This window comes from Lepus europaeus, chromosome 5, assembly GCF_033115175.1.
Source record: "Lepus europaeus isolate LE1 chromosome 5, mLepTim1.pri, whole genome shotgun sequence".
Taxonomy (NCBI): domain Eukaryota; kingdom Metazoa; phylum Chordata; class Mammalia; order Lagomorpha; family Leporidae; genus Lepus; species Lepus europaeus.
Window position 1 is genome coordinate 8,568,930 of NC_084831.1, and position 20,115 is coordinate 8,589,044.

At 46.3% G+C, this 20,115-nt stretch overlaps 1 protein-coding gene across 4 annotated transcripts in view; it reads left to right on the forward strand.

Moving 5' to 3' along the window:
* VPS13D (vacuolar protein sorting 13 homolog D) overlaps positions 1-20,115 on the forward strand; it is a 275,909-nt gene that overhangs the window by 199,764 nt on the left and 56,030 nt on the right. For all 4 annotated transcript variants that reach the window (XM_062190461.1, XM_062190458.1, XM_062190460.1 and 1 more), the window contains one exon: positions 18,612-18,744. In XM_062190461.1, the coding sequence (XP_062046445.1) occupies positions 18,612-18,744 (133 nt within the window). The remainder of the gene's footprint in view (positions 1-18,611; positions 18,745-20,115) is intronic.

Sequence of the window (20,115 nt, forward strand, 5' to 3'; positions counted from 1 at the left end):
CCGAGGGAGGCAGTTCCTCGGGTTACAGTGAGGACACTGAGGCTCTAAGAAGCTACCCAGGGTCACAGCTAATAAGTGAAGGCAAAATGTGAACCCAAACTCTGATTCCCATGTACTGTGCTGCCTTCCTGTGAACGCCTCGGTCTCATGTCTACAGTAAGTACTCTGTGGACTTGTATTTGTGTATTTTAAGGAATGTGAGGACATGGGAACAACTCTTCCCGAGGCTCTTAGTCTCCTCTGTATCAATACATCCAGTTCTTTAAAAAAAAAAAAAAGGCCGCCGCCGCAGCTCACTAGGCTAATCCTCCGCCTTGCGGTGCCGGCACACCGGGTTCTAGTCCCGGTCGGGGCACCGATCCTGTCCCGGTTGCCCCTCTTCCAGGCCAAAATAAAAAATAATTTAAAAAGATTATCACTTCACATCCATTAGGATGGCTTTTTTTTTTTTTTTTTTTTTTTTTTTTTAGTTTTTAGTTTTGACAGGCGGAGTGGACAGTGAGAGAGAGACAGAGAGAAAAGTCTTCCTTTTGCCGTTGGTTCACCCTCCAATGGCCGCCGCGGCCGGTGCACTGCAGCCGGCGCACCATGCTGATCCGAAGGCAGGAGCCAGGTGCTTCTCCTGGTCTCCCATGGGATGCAGGGCCCAAGCACTTGGGCCATCCTCCACTGTACTCCCGGGCCACAGCAGAGAGCTGGCCTGGAAGAGGGGCAACCGGGACAGAATCCGGTGCCCCGACCAGGACTAGAACCTGGTGTGCTGGCGCCGCAAGGCGGAGGATTAGCCTGTTGAGCCACGGCGCCGGCCAGGATGGCTGTTTTTTTTTTTTTTAAGATTGATTTGTTTATTTGAAAGTCAGAGTTACACAGAGAAAGAGAGAGGACTTCCATCCGCTGGTTCACTCCCCAATTGGCCGCAATGGCTGGAGCTGCGCCGATCTGAAGCCAGGAGCTTCTTCCGGGTCTCCCATGTGGGTGCAGGGGCCCAAGGACTTGGGCCATCTTCTACTGCTTTCCCAGGCCATAGCAGAGAGTTGGATCCAAAGTGGAGGAGCCGGGACTGGAACCAGTGCCCATATGGGATGCAGGCACTGCAGGCAGCGGCTTTACCCTCTATGCCACAGCACCGACCCCCCATTCAGTACTTTCTACTTAGAACAGATAAATAATTATCAACAAAGTCCTAAGGCAGGTGCCCCTTAACAGAAGAAAAATTATTGGCACACACAGCTAAAGACATGGTGTTGGCAGGGGGAAGCACATTTCAAGTTCAAATCATTGAACATTCTTTCTGGTCCCTTATTCCCAGAGCTGCTCTGAGTTCATTGTGGGGGCTTGCTAGGGAGACTCAGACCTGTCAGTCCTGGCCTCAGAACAAACCATCATCGGCCTCAGAGTGGGCATGGCTGGATGCACAGGCCAGACTGTGCTAGGCCTGTTCCTAGCACTGGGGATGCAGTGGGGCCAGACAGTCCTGGCGCTCAGTCTGCCTTCAGCAGCTGGCACTCCTTTGAGCTGAAAGCATCGCCATCAGTGAGTCTCTTCGCCAAGTTGGATCTTATTTTTTTTCAAAAGGATCTTGAAAAAGAAGCTGCCTCTTAATTTTGTTTTCTCTTAGTATTTTTGATCTTCCGAAATTCATTTTGTACTCACTCTCTGTTTGCTAACTAAGAAAGGTGGTTGTGCTGATCCAAAGATTAAAAGACATCCAGGGCCGTGGATATCTGACTGTCTTCTCTGACCCCTCGGTAGTCTTCACAGCTGTTCTCAAGGCTCAAGGTTCTGAGAGGCACAGACTTCCTCTGGGAAGACTCCCCAGCTTCCTCAGTCCCTGGGGACTCTGCCTTCTGCCTCAGGACCTGGGTGCTTCTCTTGTCCTCCTGAGGTGCTGACTCCTTCTCCGCAGCCCAGAGCAGTGACCCTGGACTCCTTCTCTGCGAGAGGTACTGGGGTGTACGTCAGGACAGTCACCGAAAATAGTGACCTCTAGACTCACAGGGGTGGAGGGGCACCGTTTCATGTCTTGGTTAGGACCTTCAGTGAAGGCAAACATGGGAAGTGGCAGTAAGTGTAGGATGCTGTTTTTTTATTTTTAATTATTTTTTTAGAAAGCTGTTATTTAGTAAATGTAAATTTCATAGGTACAACTTTTGGAATATAGCGGTTCTTCCCTCCCCCATATACCCATCCTCCTACTCTCAAACCATCCCATCTCCCATTCCCTCTCCCATCCCATTCTTCATTAAGATTCATTTTTAGGCCGGCGCCGTGGCTTAACAGGCTAATCCTCCGCCTTGTGGCACCGGCACACCAGGTTCTAGTCCCAGTCGGGGCGCCGGATTCTATCCCGGTTGTCCCTCTTCCAGGCCAGCTCCCTGCTATGGCCCGGGAGTGCAGTGGAGGATGGCCCAAGTGCTTGGGCCCTGCACCCACATGGGAGACTGGGTGAAGCGCCTGGCTCCTGGCTTCGGATCAGCACAATGCGCCGGCCGCGGCGGCCATTGGAGGGTGAACCAATGGCAAAAAGGAAGACCTTTCTTTCTGTCTCTCTCTCACTATCCACTCTGCCTGTCAAAAATAAATAAATAAATAAAAGATTCATTTTTAATTATCTTTTTTTTATTAAACTTTTATTTAATGAATATAAATTTCCAAAGTATAGCTTATGGGTTACAATGGCTTCCCCCCTCCCATAACTTCCCTCCCGCCCGCAACCCTCCCCTTTCCCGCTCCCTTTCCCCTTCCATTCATGTAAAGATTCATTTTCAATTCTCTTTGTATACAGAAGATCAGTTTAGTATATATTAGGTAAAGATTTCAACATTTTGCCCATATAGCAACATAAAGTGAAAAAACTACCATTGGATTACTAATTATAGCATTAAATAGCAATGTACAGCACATTAAAGACAGAGATCCTACATAATTTTTTTTTCAAATTAATTAATTTTCTATGCCATTTCCATTTTAACACCAGGTTGTTTTTTTTTTCATTTCCAATTCTCTTTATATACAGAAGATCACTTCAGTATATAATTAGTAAAGACCTCATCAGTTTGTGCCCACACAGAAACGCAAAGTATAAAAATACTGTTTCAGTACTAGTTATAGCATCACTTCGCTTTAGACGACACATTAGGGACAGATCCCACATGGGGTGTAAGTACACAGTGACTCCTGTTGCTGATTTAACAATTTGACACTCCTGTTCATGGCGTCAGTAATCTCCCTAGGCTCTAGTCATGAGTTGCCAGGGCTATGGAAGCCTTTAGAGTTCGCTGACTTTGATCTTATTCCGATAGGGTCATAGTCAAAGTGGAAGTTCTCTCCTCCCTTCGGAGAAGGGTACCTCCTTCTTTGATGGTATATATATAAGACCAACCCTATACTAAGTAAAGATTTCAACAGTTTGCACCCACACAGACACACAAAGTATAAAGTACTGTTTGAAGACTAGTTTTACCATTAATTGTCATAGTACAACACATTAAGGACAGAAGTCCTACATGGGGAGCAAGTGCACAGTGACTTCTGTTGTTGATTTAGAAATTGACACTCTTACTTATGACGTCAGTAATCACCTGAGGCTCTTGTCATGAGCTGCCAAGGCTATGGAAGCTTTTTGAGTCCACAAACTCTATCAGTATTTAGACAGGGCCATAAGCAAAGTGGAAGTTCTCTCCTCCCTTCAGAGATACATCCTTCTTTGATGGCCCGTTCTTTCCACTATGATCTCACTCACGGAGATCCTTTGTGTAGATCATTTTTTGCCACAGTGTCTTGGCTTTCCATGCCTAAATGCTTTCATGGTCTTTTCAGCCAGATCTGAATGCCTTAAGGGCTGATTCTGAGGCCAGAGTGCTGTTTAGGGTGTTTGTCATTCTATGAGTCTGCTGTGGCCTGCTTCCCATGTTGGATCATTCTCTCCTTTATCTGAAAGACAGAGATATCTTCCATTGGCTGGATCACTCCCCAATTGACCACATTGGTCTGGGCTGAGCCTTGCCAAAACTAGGAGCCCGAAACTCCATCTGGGTCTCCCACATGGGTGGCAGGGGTCTAAGTACTCAGACTATCTTCTGCTGCTTTCCTAGGTGCATTAACAAGGAGCTGGAGCAGAAGCAGAATATTCAGGACTTGAATGGTCACTCCAGTATGGGATGTTGATGTCAAAGGCTGCAGCCTAAGCCTCTATGCCACAGTGCTGGCCCCGAAAAGATTTTGTTTTCCTTAGGGAAGTGGGGCAAGGGCCAGCTGCTAAAGAGTTGATTGGCACACAAAGCGGCTATCACACTCTAACAGTGCTCCTGGCGTTATGCTTAGGTGGCAGCCATGTGGAGACGACCAGAGACTTCCTATCAGCAGAACAGGAACCCTGAGGTTTTTTTTAGCATGGTGTGCAGCAGCCTGTTTGACCTTGTGAGGAAAAGATAGAAAGTCACACAGCAGTTGGACACCCATGCAGAGTAGTACGGAAGGAGTGATTAACCGTGCAGGGAGAGGCATTGGCGAGGGTGGAACTGACACTGAGCAGTCAGGTCTGAAGGATTCCTGCTGGTTGAAGAAACAGTAAGGGAAGCCACTGACACAGAGTTGGCTCTGTAATTAACCACCTAGCGACCTGCCTACTTGATGTTTCCATCCTAACAAAGGCCTTTCTTCTCACATCCAAGCCAATGCATTTCACCCATTGTTCTTGGTTCAAAAGAATAGTAGTGATTTACAAGATATTATTGTTCATATAGAGATAAATTCTACCTTAAAAAATTAACTGAAATTTGGGATTGGCACTGTGGTGTGGTGGGTTAAGCCACCGCTTGCAGCACTGGCATCCCACATGGGCCCCGATTCGAGGTCTGGTGGCTCCACTTCTGATCCAGCTCTCTGCTAATGCACCTCGGAAACTAGAGGAAGGTGGTCCAAGTGCTTGGGGCCCTGTATCCATGTGGGACCTGGAAGAAGCTGCTGGCTTCAGCCTGGCCCAGCCCTGGCCGTTATGGCCACTGGGGTAGTTAACTAGTGGATGGAAGACCTCCCTGCCTGTCTCTGTCTGTCTGTCTGTCTCACCCTCTCTCATTCTGCCTTTCAATAAATAAAATCTTTTTAAAAAGTTAACTGAAATTTAAGAGTTGCAACTTCTTAGCTTAACTCAATTAGCTGTATCCTTAAAGATTTGAGCCCAGCTTCTATACTGGCACTGTCTGATAAAACTATAATGTGAGCCACATATGTAATTATAAATTTTCTCCTTACTTTAGAAAAGTAAAAAGAGGGGTGGGCATTTAGCACAGTGGCTAAAATGCTGCTTGGGATGCCCACATCCCATAACCGGCATGCCTGGTTTGAGTCCCAGCTCCTCCACTTCCAGTTCAGCTTCCTGATAATTTGATATCTGGGAGGCAGCAGGTGACAGCTCCAGTACTTGATTCTCTGCCACCCAAGTGGGAGATCCAGGTTGAGTTCCATTCACCTGGCTTCAGCGTGCCCATCCCTGGCTGTTGTAGACATTTAAAGAGTGAACCAGCAGATAGAAAATTCATTCATTCTCTCTCTCTCTCTCTCTCTCTCTCTCTCTCTCTCTCTGCCTTCCTCTCTCCCTCTTTCTCACTCTGCTTTCCAAATAAAGTGAAAATAGATCAGTAATACTGCTATAGCCATTATGGAAGACAGTATGGAGATTGCTAAGAAATCTAAAAACAGATTTACATATGACCCAGCTATCCCACTCCTGGGAATATACCCAAAGGAAATGAAGTCAGCATATGAAAGAGTTACCTGTACTCTCCATGTTTATAGCAGTTCAATTCATGATAGCTAAGATATGGAATCAGTCTATCAACTGATGACTGGATAAAGAAAATATTGTGTATATATACACAATGGAATACTACTCAACCATAAAAAAGCCTGTCTTCTGCAACAAAATAGATGCAACTGAAGACCATTATACTTAGTGAAATAAACTAGACCCAAAAGACAAATATCACATGTATTCTTTGATTTGTGATAGCTAATATATAGAATACCAAAAAAAAAAACAAACAAAAAAAAACACCTCCACTTAATGTATATGAGTAAAATTGATTTCTTGGGATAGCCCTGTCTTTATTCCTTTTTTTTTTTTTAAATTTTTTTTTTCAAAGACAGAGATAGAGAGAGAGGTCTTCCATCCACTGGTTCACTCCCCAAATGACAGCAATGGGCAGAGCTGAGCTGATCTGAAGCCAGGAGCCAGGAGCTTCTTCCAGGTCTCCCATGAGGGTGCAGGGGCCCAAGGACTTGGGCTATCTTCTACTGCTTTCCCAGGCCGCAGCAGAGAGCTGGATTGGAAGAGGAGCAGCCGGGATTAGAACCAACACACGTATGGGATGCTGGTGCTGCAGGCTGGGGCTTTAACCCACTGTGCCACAGCGCTGGCCCCAGCTCTGTCTTTATTCCTATGGGACAGAGGTCTTTCTACTTTTTGCTTGTTGAACTCTTTATTTAGTGGGGAATTAAGCCTGTGGTTGTAAAGTAAATTAAAATATGTTATTCTCAAAATCAAAGGAAAATGAAAGGGGAGGAGGGTATTATTTATTCTTAGAGTTGCATCTATGAACTACAAGAAATCTTTCTTTTTTTAAAGATTTATTTATTTATTTATTTGAGAGGTAAAGTTACAGTGAGAGGAAGAGACAGAGAGAAAAGTCTTCCATCCACTGGTTCACTCCCCAAATGGCTGCAACGGCTGGAGATGGGCCGATTCACAGCCAGGAGCTTCTTCCGGGTCTCCCATGTGGGTACAGGTGCAAAAGTACTTGGGCCATCTTCTACTGCTTTCCCAGGCCATCAGCAGAGAGCTGGATTGTAAGAGGAGCAGCTGGGACTAGAACCAGCACCTATAGGGAATGCCAGCACAGCAAGTGGAGGGTTAACCTCCTACTGTGCCACAGCACCAGCCCTGCAATCTGTTCTTTTTATATTAATAAAAAAGAAGATTTTTCAAGCAAAAAAAAAAAAAGCTAAAATGACTTCTAATGTTTTTGTTAAACCCTTTACATTAAAAATATTCTGACTTTAGTATATAAAATACTTGAGATGTTTTACATTCTAATTTTGCCTATTCTGAAATTGCATACAAGTCATACTGAATATATCCTTTTGTGACTTTTTTGCTCACTAGATATTACTTTTTTTTTAAGATTTATGTATGTATTTGAGAGGCAGAGTTATAGGCAGAGAGAGAAAGATAGAGAAAAGTCTTCCATCTGCTGGTTCACTCCCCAGACGACCGCAATGGCCAGAGCTGAGCCTATATGAAGCCAGAAACAAGGAGCTTCCTGCTGGTCTCTCATGCGGGTGCAGGGGCCCAAGCGCCTGAGCCATCTTCCAGTGCTTCCCACACCGTTAGCAGAGTACTGGATCGGAAGAGGAGCAGCCCGGACACGAACCAGCACCCGTTTGGGATGCCAGCACTGCAGGCAGAGGTTTAACCTGCTAGGCCACAGTGCAGGCCCTTTGATGTGACATTTTTGAGATGCCTCCTTGCTGCTGTGTGGAGCTCTAGCGCATTCGTTTCACTGCTATGCAGTATTGTACTGTATGACTGTGTCACAGTTTATTTTACTGTTAGGCATTTGGACTGCTCCATGTTTTGATAGAATGAACTGAGGTTGCTAAAAAAAAAAAACACATCCCTGCTCTGTTTCCTAGAGCACACATACAAGATTCTCTCCATTATATGCAAAAGATCAGAGTTACTGGTCTGAGTAAAATATTTGTCCCATTTTTAATTTCTCTTTTGTTTTCTTTCCTGCTTGCTACACAGACAATGTGAGGTCCTTAAATATGTTACCACCATTTCCCGTCTCCTATCTTTTTTGTTGCTATGGTCATGAATTTTAATTCTACATATATTACATTTAATGCTCACAAAACATTAATTTTGGGGGGCTGAATGATCAGTGTTCATCTAGATCTATCCATGAGTATTTATCCTGTCCATTGTCATTCATTCTTTTCTTTCAGTATCCACAATAATTGGGATCATTTTCTTTCTACCAGAAGATTTCTTTTCTGGATCTCATGGAAATGAATTTTCTCAAGATTTGTTTTTCTGAAAACGTCCTTATTTCACCTATATTTTTAGTTGACAAGTTTCTGCCAGCCCTTTAGTAAGATGGTTCCACTGCTCTTCCCTCCTTTTTCTTGAAACAACTGTTATGTTCGTCCTTTAAAGGGAATACGCCTTTTTCCCTTTGACTGCTTTTCAGAGGTACTCTTTGTCCTGAGTTTTTAATAATGTGCCTTGATGTGGTTCTGCTGCTGTAGAACTTCCTGAATTTGTCACTTGATGTCTTTTGACAGCTTAAGGAAAATTTTGGCCAATGTCACTTTACATATTGCCTTTGCTCCCTTCTCTTGTTCCTCTTTGATTACCCGGAAGTTCAGATCCTCGTGTCCTGCCCTGTGTGCCTCTCCTGCGTCTGTTGCCCTTTCACCCTGTTGGGTTCTTCACTCTCTGACCTGGGTATCTTCTTGCTAACGAATTTTTCCAGTTCACTAATCCTCTTTGGAGCCCTGACTGTTTTGCTATCTCATCATCTACTAGCATCTTAATTCCAGTTTTCGGATAAATTTTCCATATATACATGAAGAACTTAATCATGCTACATGAGGAGTGATCTTGTCCCCCACCCCTTAGTTTTCAGTTGTATTCCTGATATATCTTGTGATTTTTATTGAATATTGGATATTGGACATTGTATAAGAAGTTTTAGAAGTTTTACCTAATGTTAATTTTCTCTAGAGGATTTAATTTTCCTTTTCCTTCTGCTTCTGGGTACCCAGTGCTTTGATCTCTCCCCATTTGTATGTCTTCTGCAAAACCCATTTTCTTTTCTTTTTTTAATGATTTATTTATTTATTTATTTGAAAGTCAGAGTTACAGAGAGTGTGACAAAGAGACAGAGAGAGAGAGATCCACTATGCATTGGTGGGCTCCCCTAGATGACCGCAATGGCCAGGGCAGGGCCAGGCTGAAGCCAGGAGCCAAGAGCTTCTTCCAGGTCTCCCACGTGGTTTTAGGAGTCCAAGCACTTGGGCTTTCCTGTGCTACTTTCCCAGGAACATCAGCAGGGAGCTGGACCAGAAGTGGAGCAGCCAGGACTGGAACTGGCACCCATATGGGATGCCAGCATTGCAGGCGGTGACTTAACCCACTACGCCACAACACTAGCCCCAAAACCTGTTTTCTAAGCTTTCATTTGCAGGAAACATATAATAAAAGCAGGAGTTATCCAGAGGGACCCGTGGTACAGTAGCATCAAAGCCTGATACTTTAGGGGAATGGTCTTGGGAAAGTGTTCTTTTTCTTGGGATGGACAATGAAAGGATGAGGGTGAGGATGGTGTGTTTGTGATACAGAGGATCTCTCGGCCTCAACTCCGGAAATAATAATGGAGGCTGTAAGGAAACTAAGTCCTAAACAATCAGTCTGGGGCAGGTATGTGTTGCAACAGATAAGTCGCCCCTTGGGACTCCCTCATCCCATATCAGAGTACCTGGTTCATATTCCAGCTCTCCTACTTCTGATCCAGCTTCTTGCTTGTGCACCCTGGGAGGCAGCAGATGATGGCTCAGGTATTTGGGTCCCTGCCACCCACATGTGTTCCAGGCTCCTGGCTTCCGCCTGATTCATCTCTGGTTGTCGTAGGCATTTGGAGAGTGAGCCAGCAGATGGAAGATCTTTTCTCTCTGTTCCTCCCTCCCTTCCTCCCTCCCTCCCTCCCTCTCTCTCTCTGTGTGTGTGTGTGTGTGTGTGTCAGACAAAATGAAAATAGATACATAAATAAAAGGATCAATTCTGTTTAGGCAGAAAAGTGGGTAAATCATTTTGATAAACAGCGTTCTTTAGCTCTCTTATAGGTAAAAAATACATTGAACCAGAGCCCCATTGTCTTATCTTTCTCGTAACTGCAGGTTTCCTCTTAAAAGCAACACGAGGCATCAGTTCCATTTGGGAAGGACAACTGTTAAGTGGACTGTGGTCTCTTCCGCAGCCCGGGACTTTTCAGGCCTGAAATCTCAGCCTGGAAGTGGCTAGTTCATCAGACATTAAACGCCAGGTCTGCAGGAAGTAGCTGGGTATGAGCGCTCCAAGTCCTTTCCCTTTGTGGGGTTGAGAGGTAGCACAGGGCAGAGTGCCTCCTGAAAGTCCGCAGAAGAACCCAAAGGACATCACAGAAAAAGGCCAGAGGTTTCTGAAGAGCTATTGGGAAAGAGCTAAATCACAAGTTTATTTTTATTTTACCCATCTGAAGGGTGGGAACATTTGAGCCCATTTTAAAAGAACCTCTTTAAGTCTTTGATTTGAGCCTACAGTCAAGGGGACTCTCAGGAGAAACCCAGCAGGACTAATTTATTATATACATCAGGCCCCGACCAGTGATCTTAGCGATATTGTCACGCTTGCTCGTGGATAACTTTCTGGCCGTTGCCTGGAAGTGACGAGTTGACACTTTCACTCTCAGCTGCCTCTGCCTGCTCTCCCTCCTGCCCCCGTCCCCTGGGCTTTCACCTTCCTCCCCACCTTCCCTTCCCTCTGCGTTTGCACCCCTGTGTCTCAGTCACTTGTTCACGGAACAGCCTTGGCCAGGGCAGTTGCTTCTTTCTGGAGTTAGATTTTCTTGACCAGACCAGCTCTGAACAAGCGAATCTTTTAGCTTTGATGCTAACCTCCATCGAGAATTGTTCTCCTGTAGGCAGCTGGGGTCTCCATCACAGGCAGGAGCTCCTGTGTCACTGCCCCACTCTCCACTCCAGCTTGGCCTCCATCTTTCCCTGCAGCGTACATGGCGCACGCTTGCCTGTCATCTGCGGTGGTGTCATGTGGTCCGCGGAATGCACGACTTTGAGGCTGCTTGTGTCAGACGGTGAGACTCACAGCTTTAGGAAAGGACCATGTGTGTCCGTGGCTACACAGCCCAGGGCACGGCCTAGGTGATGGAGCTGGGGACTGTGTCTGAGCTGTGGATCTGAACAAAGAGGGGATTGGAGCCTCGCTCCTGTTTAGTTATCCAGGATTTGGATGGAGCTTTCAAAATTTTGTCCTTTGTGTGCTCTGTCAGCTGCCTGCCTTTGTCAGCCTCACTGCCGGAGAAAGCAGAAATGGCTGCCTAGTGTCTCTGCGACCTCGCTTGCACTTAGGATGGAATTTATCCACAGATAACAATAAGAAAAGTCATGGGCGGGTTCCTTGTTTCTCTTACCCCATGCAAGTGCGGGTGGCACCTCAGCAGGCTTTACTTGGAGGTGATCATGGTTGTTCTCGTTTTGTCTGTAAAATGAGAATAATAATAGAGCCTATCTCATAGGGTTGGTGGGAAGACTGAACTAATCGAACGGCTTCCTGGGTTACAGACTCCTGGAACGGGGCCAGAGTTTCTGATCTCAGGGGTCACCATATGCTCATTAGCAATTGGAAAATTTCCCCTACCTGTTCTGTTGTAAACACACATAAAACTTCATTTATTTAAAGAAGTAGTTGGAAATGTATTCATTTCTAAAACCCTCATCAACATATTTCAAACCTTTGAGACCAATGTGACTTCCGCAACTCCAGGAAGCTCAGCTTCCTGTAGTGCCTCGCCCTGTGATTGTTCCCTGTGACGTCACCACCTCCTTTCTTCCCAAGCTGTGGCATTAGAGAGAATCCGTCCATTCATCTGAGACACAAAGTGCTTTACAAGAGTGGAGTTCTTGAGAGTGGGCAGGAGATAAACTTGAGCATCGTTTCTGTTGAGGAATGTTCTGTTTCATTGCAAAACTTCTGTTTTTGACATTTTACTCTATTTGTAATTGACTTATCTGTGCTCTCCTTTGTTCTAGAACAGGCATAAGATGATTGCTGTATTTCAAGATGAGGCATGCAGGATTCAGCTGGGGCAGATGAAAGAGCAGGATTTGCAGTGATAACATTTTGCATTTACCCATGACTTTGTGTCTTTTTCAAGTGCTCTCTCCCTGGGAACTTGTGGGTAGTGTTCTGTTTTATAGCTGAAGTATGTATCTCGCTCATGCTTGCCCAGCTGAGAGCAGTGACAGAGCTGGCATCAGGACGCTCCACTTTCAAAGCCTGTATCCTTTTCCTAGAGCTGAAATAGTTTATCTGCCAAGTCAGGCGTTATGGTATGACCACCCCAGAGGGAGTTACTCCCCACATGATGATCTCTGTCCTGGCAGAGTTGTGAGGCATAAGCCGTTTAGATATATTGAAAAAGCATGTTAGGATGGCAAAACTAGAACTCTGTAGTGGCATCTGAAGGCTTGCCTCCGCCTTGGCCAGCACTCACTGTACAGAACGCACCTACAGGCTTCCCTTGGCATGCCTCATGGGGCATTTGAGCAGTGGGAAAGTGGGAACCTGGCACCCACCCTCCACACAGTCACTAGCCCCCTCTGCCAAAATAGCCTAATGCAAGTCCTGGCTGATTAAGAGCTAAAGGTGGGAAACAATTCCATTTGTCTTTGCCAGATTCGTCTTGCCTACTTAAATCATTATAACTGATGTCAGAAGTAACACAGGGAAGAGGACTTGACTGAGCCCTGACTGTTGAAAATCAGTCTTGCTGCTTCCACCTCAGCATATTCTGCTTGTTTCTGTGCGTTTGGCCTTATAGCAAACGCTACCCAACCTTTCAAAAGGGAGAACAAAGTCTTACATTAGGAGAGTGCTTCAGACCACTCAGAGCTTCCAGATGAATCTGAACCCACGTCTGAGTTCGTCACTGGGTCAGAGTCGCAGCGCAGCGGGCGTGTGTCCTGGGTGAGCGCGATACCAGGACAGCCCTGAGATCTGGCGTCGTTGCATGTGGTCAGACCTGTGTGCTAATTCCGGGTGGCTCTGGATAACTTTGTTTGGTAACTGAAAAGGAGAGTGTGTTCCGTGATAAGTGTTTATCCATGAAATAGCAACATAGTGTGTGGGGTGGGAGGACCGGGGGTCTCCGGAGACTGAAAGAAAACGGCAAGGTCACTGGACTGGGCATGTGGCAGGAGGAGGATGTCGCCAGCCTTCAGATGTCTTGTTACTCTTATTCAGGATCCATTTCTGGATTCTTTCCTCCTTTTCTCTTTGCCTATAGGGCTATACATAATCTATAACCAAGTAGGACTGAAAACAGAAAAACCTGCTATACTTCTGCTGGGTAGAAATCTGGGATTCAAAAATGCCTCTTTCTTGCCAAACCTCAGCTTGTTCCATGCTCTTTTTATTTTTTTTAATGCCCCTCCCCAGCCCCTTCACCATTTACCTTTTGACTGAATGAGGACTGGCTGTTTGGTTTGTCTTTTGTCGATGACAGAGATTGACTGCTTTTTGAGTCACGTTTTCCACAAACTCTGCTCACAAATGTCACCTCAGGGCTCTTCGACACCAAGGCAGACCTTGTGCTCAGAGGAGTTCTTAACCTGGAGTATTTTAGCAGTGTCGGACTGAAGGAGTGGGTGGTAAAGACCTTAGTTTCCAAGTGACCCAGGTCTAGCATGATTTAAAGGAGGTTTTCCTCCCAGTATACAAGCAAAGTTGAAAATAACTGAAATAAGACAGAAGACAAAAGAAAGGTTTTTCCTTTAAAAAAAGATTTATTTATTTGAAAGAGTTACAGAGAGAGAGAGAGAGAGAGAGTGAGAGTGAGTGTGTGTGTGGTCTTCCGTAAGCTGGTTTACTCCGCAAATGACCGCCACTGCCAGAGCTGAGCTGATCTGAAGCCAGGAGCCAGGAGCTTCTTCCGGGTCTCCCACGTGGATGCAGGGGCCCAAGGACTTGGGCCATCCTCCACTGCTTTCCCAGGCCATAGCAGAGAGCTGGATCAGAAGTGGAGCAGCTGGGACTGGAACTGTCACCCATATGGGATGCCGGTGCTGTAGGCCGGGGCTTTAATGTGCTGTGCCACAGTTCCAGCCCCAAAGAAAGTTTCTTAAGTAAAACAAGATGATTTGGAAATAAGTTTTCAAACTACTTGTAAGAAATGTATGACATTGATGGCCAGACACTGTGCCAAGGAATTTGCATAAAATATCTCCCTGTCCCTTCAAAGTAACCCTTTGTAGTAGAAAGTATCTTTTGCAGATAATAAAGTGAGGTTCTGGGAAGTTAAGCAGCTTCCACCACGATGCATATTTAATAACAAAGAAAGATTTGACTCCTTTGCCTAGTTGACACCATCATGGCAGCCCCCAGAGTTCACGGCGGCCTTACCTATGGGCATGAGACAGGGTTGGGCATCCCAGATCTGCATGTCCAAGCACAGCTTGTTGTAGCCGGTGCTGACTGGAATTAGAGCTGTGCTAGAAACTGAGATTTGCAGTTGCCAGCCTTGTACTTAGAAGAATATAGAATGTTCCTCACCCTCCATGGTCCTCTCACTTCTTTCTTTTCCTGTTATGTGGTCACCATCTGCCCTGGGGACAAGGAAGATACTGTCACCAGCAATTACTCAAGATATTAAAGAGGAAATTTCCATTAAGTAAATAACTGTGAAAGAAGAACCCAAGAGAAGGAAGAGAAATTTGAGCCCGGGCTCCTGTTACACTGGCCAAATACCTTTGGCATCCCATACTTGCTGAATGTCACACACGGGTTAGAAAAACTGAGAGGACAGAACAGAGAGACGCAGTATGAGTTTTTTTCCCTTGTACAATCCCTGCATCTACTTGAATTTTGGTTTTGTTAGATGCACTGTTTAAGAGCCAGGTTCAAAACCCAGGCTAAATTGCCATGTCTCCATTTATGTGGACAAAGGGATTATTTTTGGACGGTGTGGTAGAACTGGCATCTTTAAGTACTCCTGAGCTTTTTACCCCTTTGCTGAAAATGTTGCTTTTTGGATAGTAAATGGACTGTGGCCAGCGTTCACCCAGCGTGGCTGTGTTGAAGCTTCCTCTGGGGAGAGAAGGGGGGAAATTTCATCTTTGCAAGAGTAACAGCAGCTTTTCTGCAGGACGTTCTGTTCTGTTCCTTAGAACCTTTCATCTTAGCTAGAACAAGCCTCACTTGAAACTCTGAGCATTTGTGGACTTGAAATTGCTACAAAATGAACTAGGTTGGCTTAAGTCTCTACAAATTCTTCTTTTGATGCTGAGGTATTGTTCATAATGAGCAAAGTTACAAATTATCCACAAATTACCTTCCAGTTGCCAGTGGCTTTTCGGGTTCAGGAGCCTGGCACACACTGCCTGCTCCCGTGCTTTTCCCGCCCCCGTGGGCAGCTTCCACTTCACAGGGGCTGCGCCATGCCAGGCACTTTCCTTGTAGACCGTCCTGCCCACGGAACCTGATCATTCGCATTTTGCATAGGAAGAAGCCGAAGTTCAGATACCTCGAGACTGTTCTGATAGAATGTCTGTTGTGCATCAGGCTCTGTGCCACGTCCTTACAGGTATTGTCTAATCCTTGCAGCATCCTTGTGGGATTTCATTTTTCTCCCAGCTTGAAGAGGAGGAGAGGAAGGTCCGCAGAGATGCAGTTGCTTGCCCACGATCTCACAGCTGTTAAGTGTTGCAGTTGTCATTCCTGCTCAGCCGTGCTTGTTCCCGATAGGCCACGGACGCACCTCCTGACGAAGAGCCTGAGGCAGGAGGCAGAAGCCACCTCTGGGTGCTGACCCTCAGCCTCTGGCCTGGCAGGAGGGGATCCCTCTCCGTTGGGTTGCCTGGTTGATTGGAGACAGAGCGGAATTGTACTTGCTCAGCGCCTCTTGGTTTACCTCCTTTCCCCCGGGCCTCTGGGATGCATTTCTCTTCTGCGTGGACAATCTGCATAGCCACCTCCAGGCTGGGTTTGTCATCAGACCACTGAGGTGCTAGTACATTGCTATGGTTCTCCTGGTGTGTCTGCTCTACCCTGGTGGTCGTCTTCAATGTGAGGACTTGGGTGAAAACACTTGTAACCCTGCGGGCCAGAGAGCGCCCTCCTTCTGCAGCCCTGTTCTCAGCTGCCTGGGAGAAGGCAGGGGTGGGGCGTGGGTGCCTTCCCACTGATGGATGGAATGAGAGGTGGAGTTAGGGATGACTGAGTAAGTGCTCCTCAGTGAAAGGAGGCCACACGCTTTGTGGTAGCCTGGATTCCGTACCCAGAACTTCTGACCACTGTACCTGTCCTCCGGCTTGCTGTGGATCCTATAAAGCAGAGGCGGGGAAGTGACCTCAGTTCTACCGCTTGTGACGAATCAGGGAGTGATGCGTTTGTGCAGACCCTGAATGAGGAGAGCGGGCAACTTCCATAGTTAAGAAAATAGCAGGGACTCTTGTGACGCTTCCCCGAAGGCGGGCTCCACTCTCTGGATCCCTGCACGCTTACGGCTTGTGTTCTGCGTCCTCGTTGCTGGCGTCTGGTGCACATAATTGTCGCCTTTCCAGTAAGACTGGCAGCTCCTGGAGCAGCGGGTCCGAAGCTGTGCCCTGTCGGCAGCCTCAGCAGCACCGCACCGCTGCTGGGCCAGGAGGCAGTGCTCCATGAGGAGGCCCAGCCTTGGGTCACAGTTCACACACGGCCGGGCCGGAAAGGACCTTTGGGGAACATCAAGGCTAACACCCCAAACCTCGCCCTTGAGCCTGGTGTTTATTTCCTAGGAAGAGAGGGTTTGTTTTGTTTTCTGATGTTAAACCCTAATACAAATGACCACTAATTCTAAACTTTTTGGGTGATGATAGCAATAAAAATGCTAACTAAATGCCAGACCCTGAGCCATTGTCACTGGTCCTCCCGGCCACATGACAGAGTAGATACTGTCACCATTCTGCTGGTGCAGAGGGAGGCTCAGAGGCAAGTGTCTTGCTTGGAGTCAAGGAGTTCCTGGAATGGTTGAGGAGAGGACTAGCATGTGGGTTAGTTGATCGCCTAGCCCGTGGTCCTTCTTCAAATACAGGAGTGGTTCTAAAAAGGGGTCTCGGACGAGGGCCCTGCTGAGTAATTCCCTGTGCTGGTGTTGTGACATACCATGGTGTCTCCAGTTCTCCTGAAAGGAGTTGCAAATTATTTTCATTAACTTTAACTGAACAGGCAGTGATGAGGAAGGTAAGGCAAAAAGCGAACAAGTGACAGGAGTTGTATCTCCAGAGGCTCAGAGATCCCTGCCTTGATTGTAAAAGCATCTGGCCTTGGTGAAGGGAATGAGTGCCCCTGTGGCTTGCCCCAGAAACCATTGCTTGACTTGAGGGTGCTGTCTCCTTCCTCTGGTTTCCCTTCCGTGCCCAGAACACACCTGTCACTTGTGTCAAGAAGCCTCAGGACTGATGGGTCCCAGGATGGATCTGATTGTGTAACACATGCCCGTCTCCTTGCCAAATCCGAATGAAACAGGCCCCCAGATTGCTACTCAGTGTGTGGGGTCTTCCAGGCAGGCTGTTTGCCTTGAATCTTCCCATTAGGTTTTATATCTAAATACCATTCCTATGAGGTTTCTAAAAGGTTGGTCCTGGGTCACTGGCATCTAAACCACTTGTTTTGGTAGAACCTTCCTGTGGAGGCTAATTATATATCTGATATCCTTCCCTTTTTATGCCTGAATGATGCGGATAAGTACCTTGTGGTTTATTAACTGTCACCTTAAAACGTCTCAAGTTGTCAGATGACAAAACAGAGTTTTATATCCTCTTCCTCTGACTGATGGATGAGACGGCTTCTCTGGTTGAAGTGTGCCAGGGGAACAAGACCTCCGATTTGCGGGGAAAGATGGGTTTGCATGGATGTCTGGAGTGCAGGTCTGCCCCTTCCTATGAAAGGTGACCTAATCTGTGAATCTTTCCATTCATTTCCTTTTTGTTTTTTGACACATGGGCCTAGGCCTCTACCAGGTACTTGGTAACTGTTGAATAACTGAAGGAGGCATTACTTGAGGAAGGTCGATGTCTCCAGACGTTTCGGTACTGAACTCTATGATAACTATCTGACACATTTCCTGTTTTGACTCCCACTGTTCTTCAAGCAGGCACCCTGTGTCCTTACCATCATAGACCCTAAAGCCCCCCTCCCCTTCCCAGGCCGTTTCGTTATAACTGATTTTTCAGTAGATTTTCAGAGGAACAAGTTGAGTACCCCTTGCTGGAAGTAAGTGTTTGGGATTTTGGAGTATTTGCATAGCTACAATAAGATGCTCTGGGCAAGGGACTGCAGTCTAAACACGAAATTCATTTATGCTTCACGTATACCTTGTACACATGACCTGAAGGTGATTTGATGCATTGCTTCAGTGTACCCACGTTTTGTCCATGACCTGTCACACGAAGCCTGGTGTGGAATTTTCCACTTGTGGAATCTTATTGGTGCTCAAAAAGTTTCTTGTTTTGGAGCGTTTCAGATTTGGGATGTTCAGCCTTTATTGTGGAAAGTTAAGGATTTTTAGTGGTTGTTTGGTAAGCCTCACGTCCCCCAGGGTAAGCATCCCACAGTTTGAATGTATTTGTCTTTGGGCATCTGTCTTCTGGGGCAGACAAAGTGTAATTCTGCGATTAATATGATTAAGTGATATTTACTGACTCTAAGCTAGCAAGGGAAGGTATTTATTTAAAATAATTAAAATAGTAAAAATGGTACTCGATTTTAAAATTCTTCTGTTTTTAATTCACTCCAGTTTGCAGGGACATTATCAGATGGCTTAGGGAAGACAATGGACAATCGGCACCAGTCAGAGCGGGAGTACATCAGATACCACGCAGCCACAAGCGGGGAGCACCTTGTAGCTGGCATCCATGGCCTGGCTCATGGTAAGTTACCTGGTATCGGGTCAAGAAAGAGTGGCTTCTCTGCCGCAGACCCTCATCGGCTGCTTTGCACCCATCTGAATGTGAGTAGAAAGAAGAAAGCTGGCCGGCACCGTGGCTCACTGAGCTAATCCTCCGCCTGTGGCACCGGCACCCCAGGTTCTAGTCCCAGTTGGGGCGCCGGATTCTGTCATGGTTGCTCCTCTTCCAGTCCAGCTCTCTGTTGTGGCCTGGGAAGGCAGTGGAGGATGGCCCAAGTGCTTGGGCCTGGGAGACCAGGAGGAAGCACCTGGCTCCTGGCTTCGGATCAGCGCAGCGCGCCAGCTGTAGCAGCCATTTGGGGAGTGAACCAACGGCAAAGGAAGACCTTTCTCTCTGTCTATCTCTGTCTAACTCTGCCTGTCAAAAAAGGAAGAAGAAAGCTGACAGTAGTGGAATCCCAGCTTGGCATCTTGGTGTACCTGGTAACCTTCCATTCTCTCATTATATCTGCTCCACAGTTGACATGTGTCAGCTTGGGGGAACTCGTTGTTCGTTTTCAGAATGCTGTGTGCATTGCAATCCCTTCCTGTTCTCTGGCTTTTGTTCTTTTAACTTTTATTTAATGAATATAAATTTCCAGTGTACAGCTTATGGATTACAATGGCTTCCCCCTCCCATAACTTCCCTCCCACCCGCAACCCTCCCCTCTCCCGCTCCCTCTCCTCTTCCATTCACATCAAGATTCATTTTCAATTCTCTTTATATACAGAAGATCAATTTAGTATATAGTAAGTAAAGATTTCAACAGTTTGCACCCACATAGAAACACAAAGTGAAACATACTGTTTGAGTACTAGTTATAGCATTAAATCAAAATGTACAGCACATTAAGGACAGAGATCCCACATGAGGAGCAAGTGCACAGTGACTCCTGTTGTTGACCCAACAAATTGACACTCTAGTTTATGGCGCCAGTAACCACCCTAGGCTCTCGTCATGAGTTGCCAAGGCTATGGAAGCCTTCCAAGTTCGCCGACTCTGAGCATATTTAGACAAGGTCATAAAAGACAGGGTGAGGATAGTAACCAATGATCCTAAGAGTGGCATTAACCAGGTTTGAACAATTATACAGCATTAAGTGGGGAAGAGGACCATCAGTACACACAGGTTGGGAGTAGAGCCATTGGTGGTAGAGCAGAGGTTATGATTACAAAGGAATGAGGCCCAAGTGCACTAGACAGGGCCTAGAACAAAGGACAGAGTCATTATTAGAGGAGCTAAGAAAGGTGCTGTCTAAGCTACAATTAAGTTTTCTGATTGAGAGGCAAATAGAACCTGATTGATTGCTAAGTATTCATGTGATATTTCTGTTGTTAGCAAGTGATCTAGGAC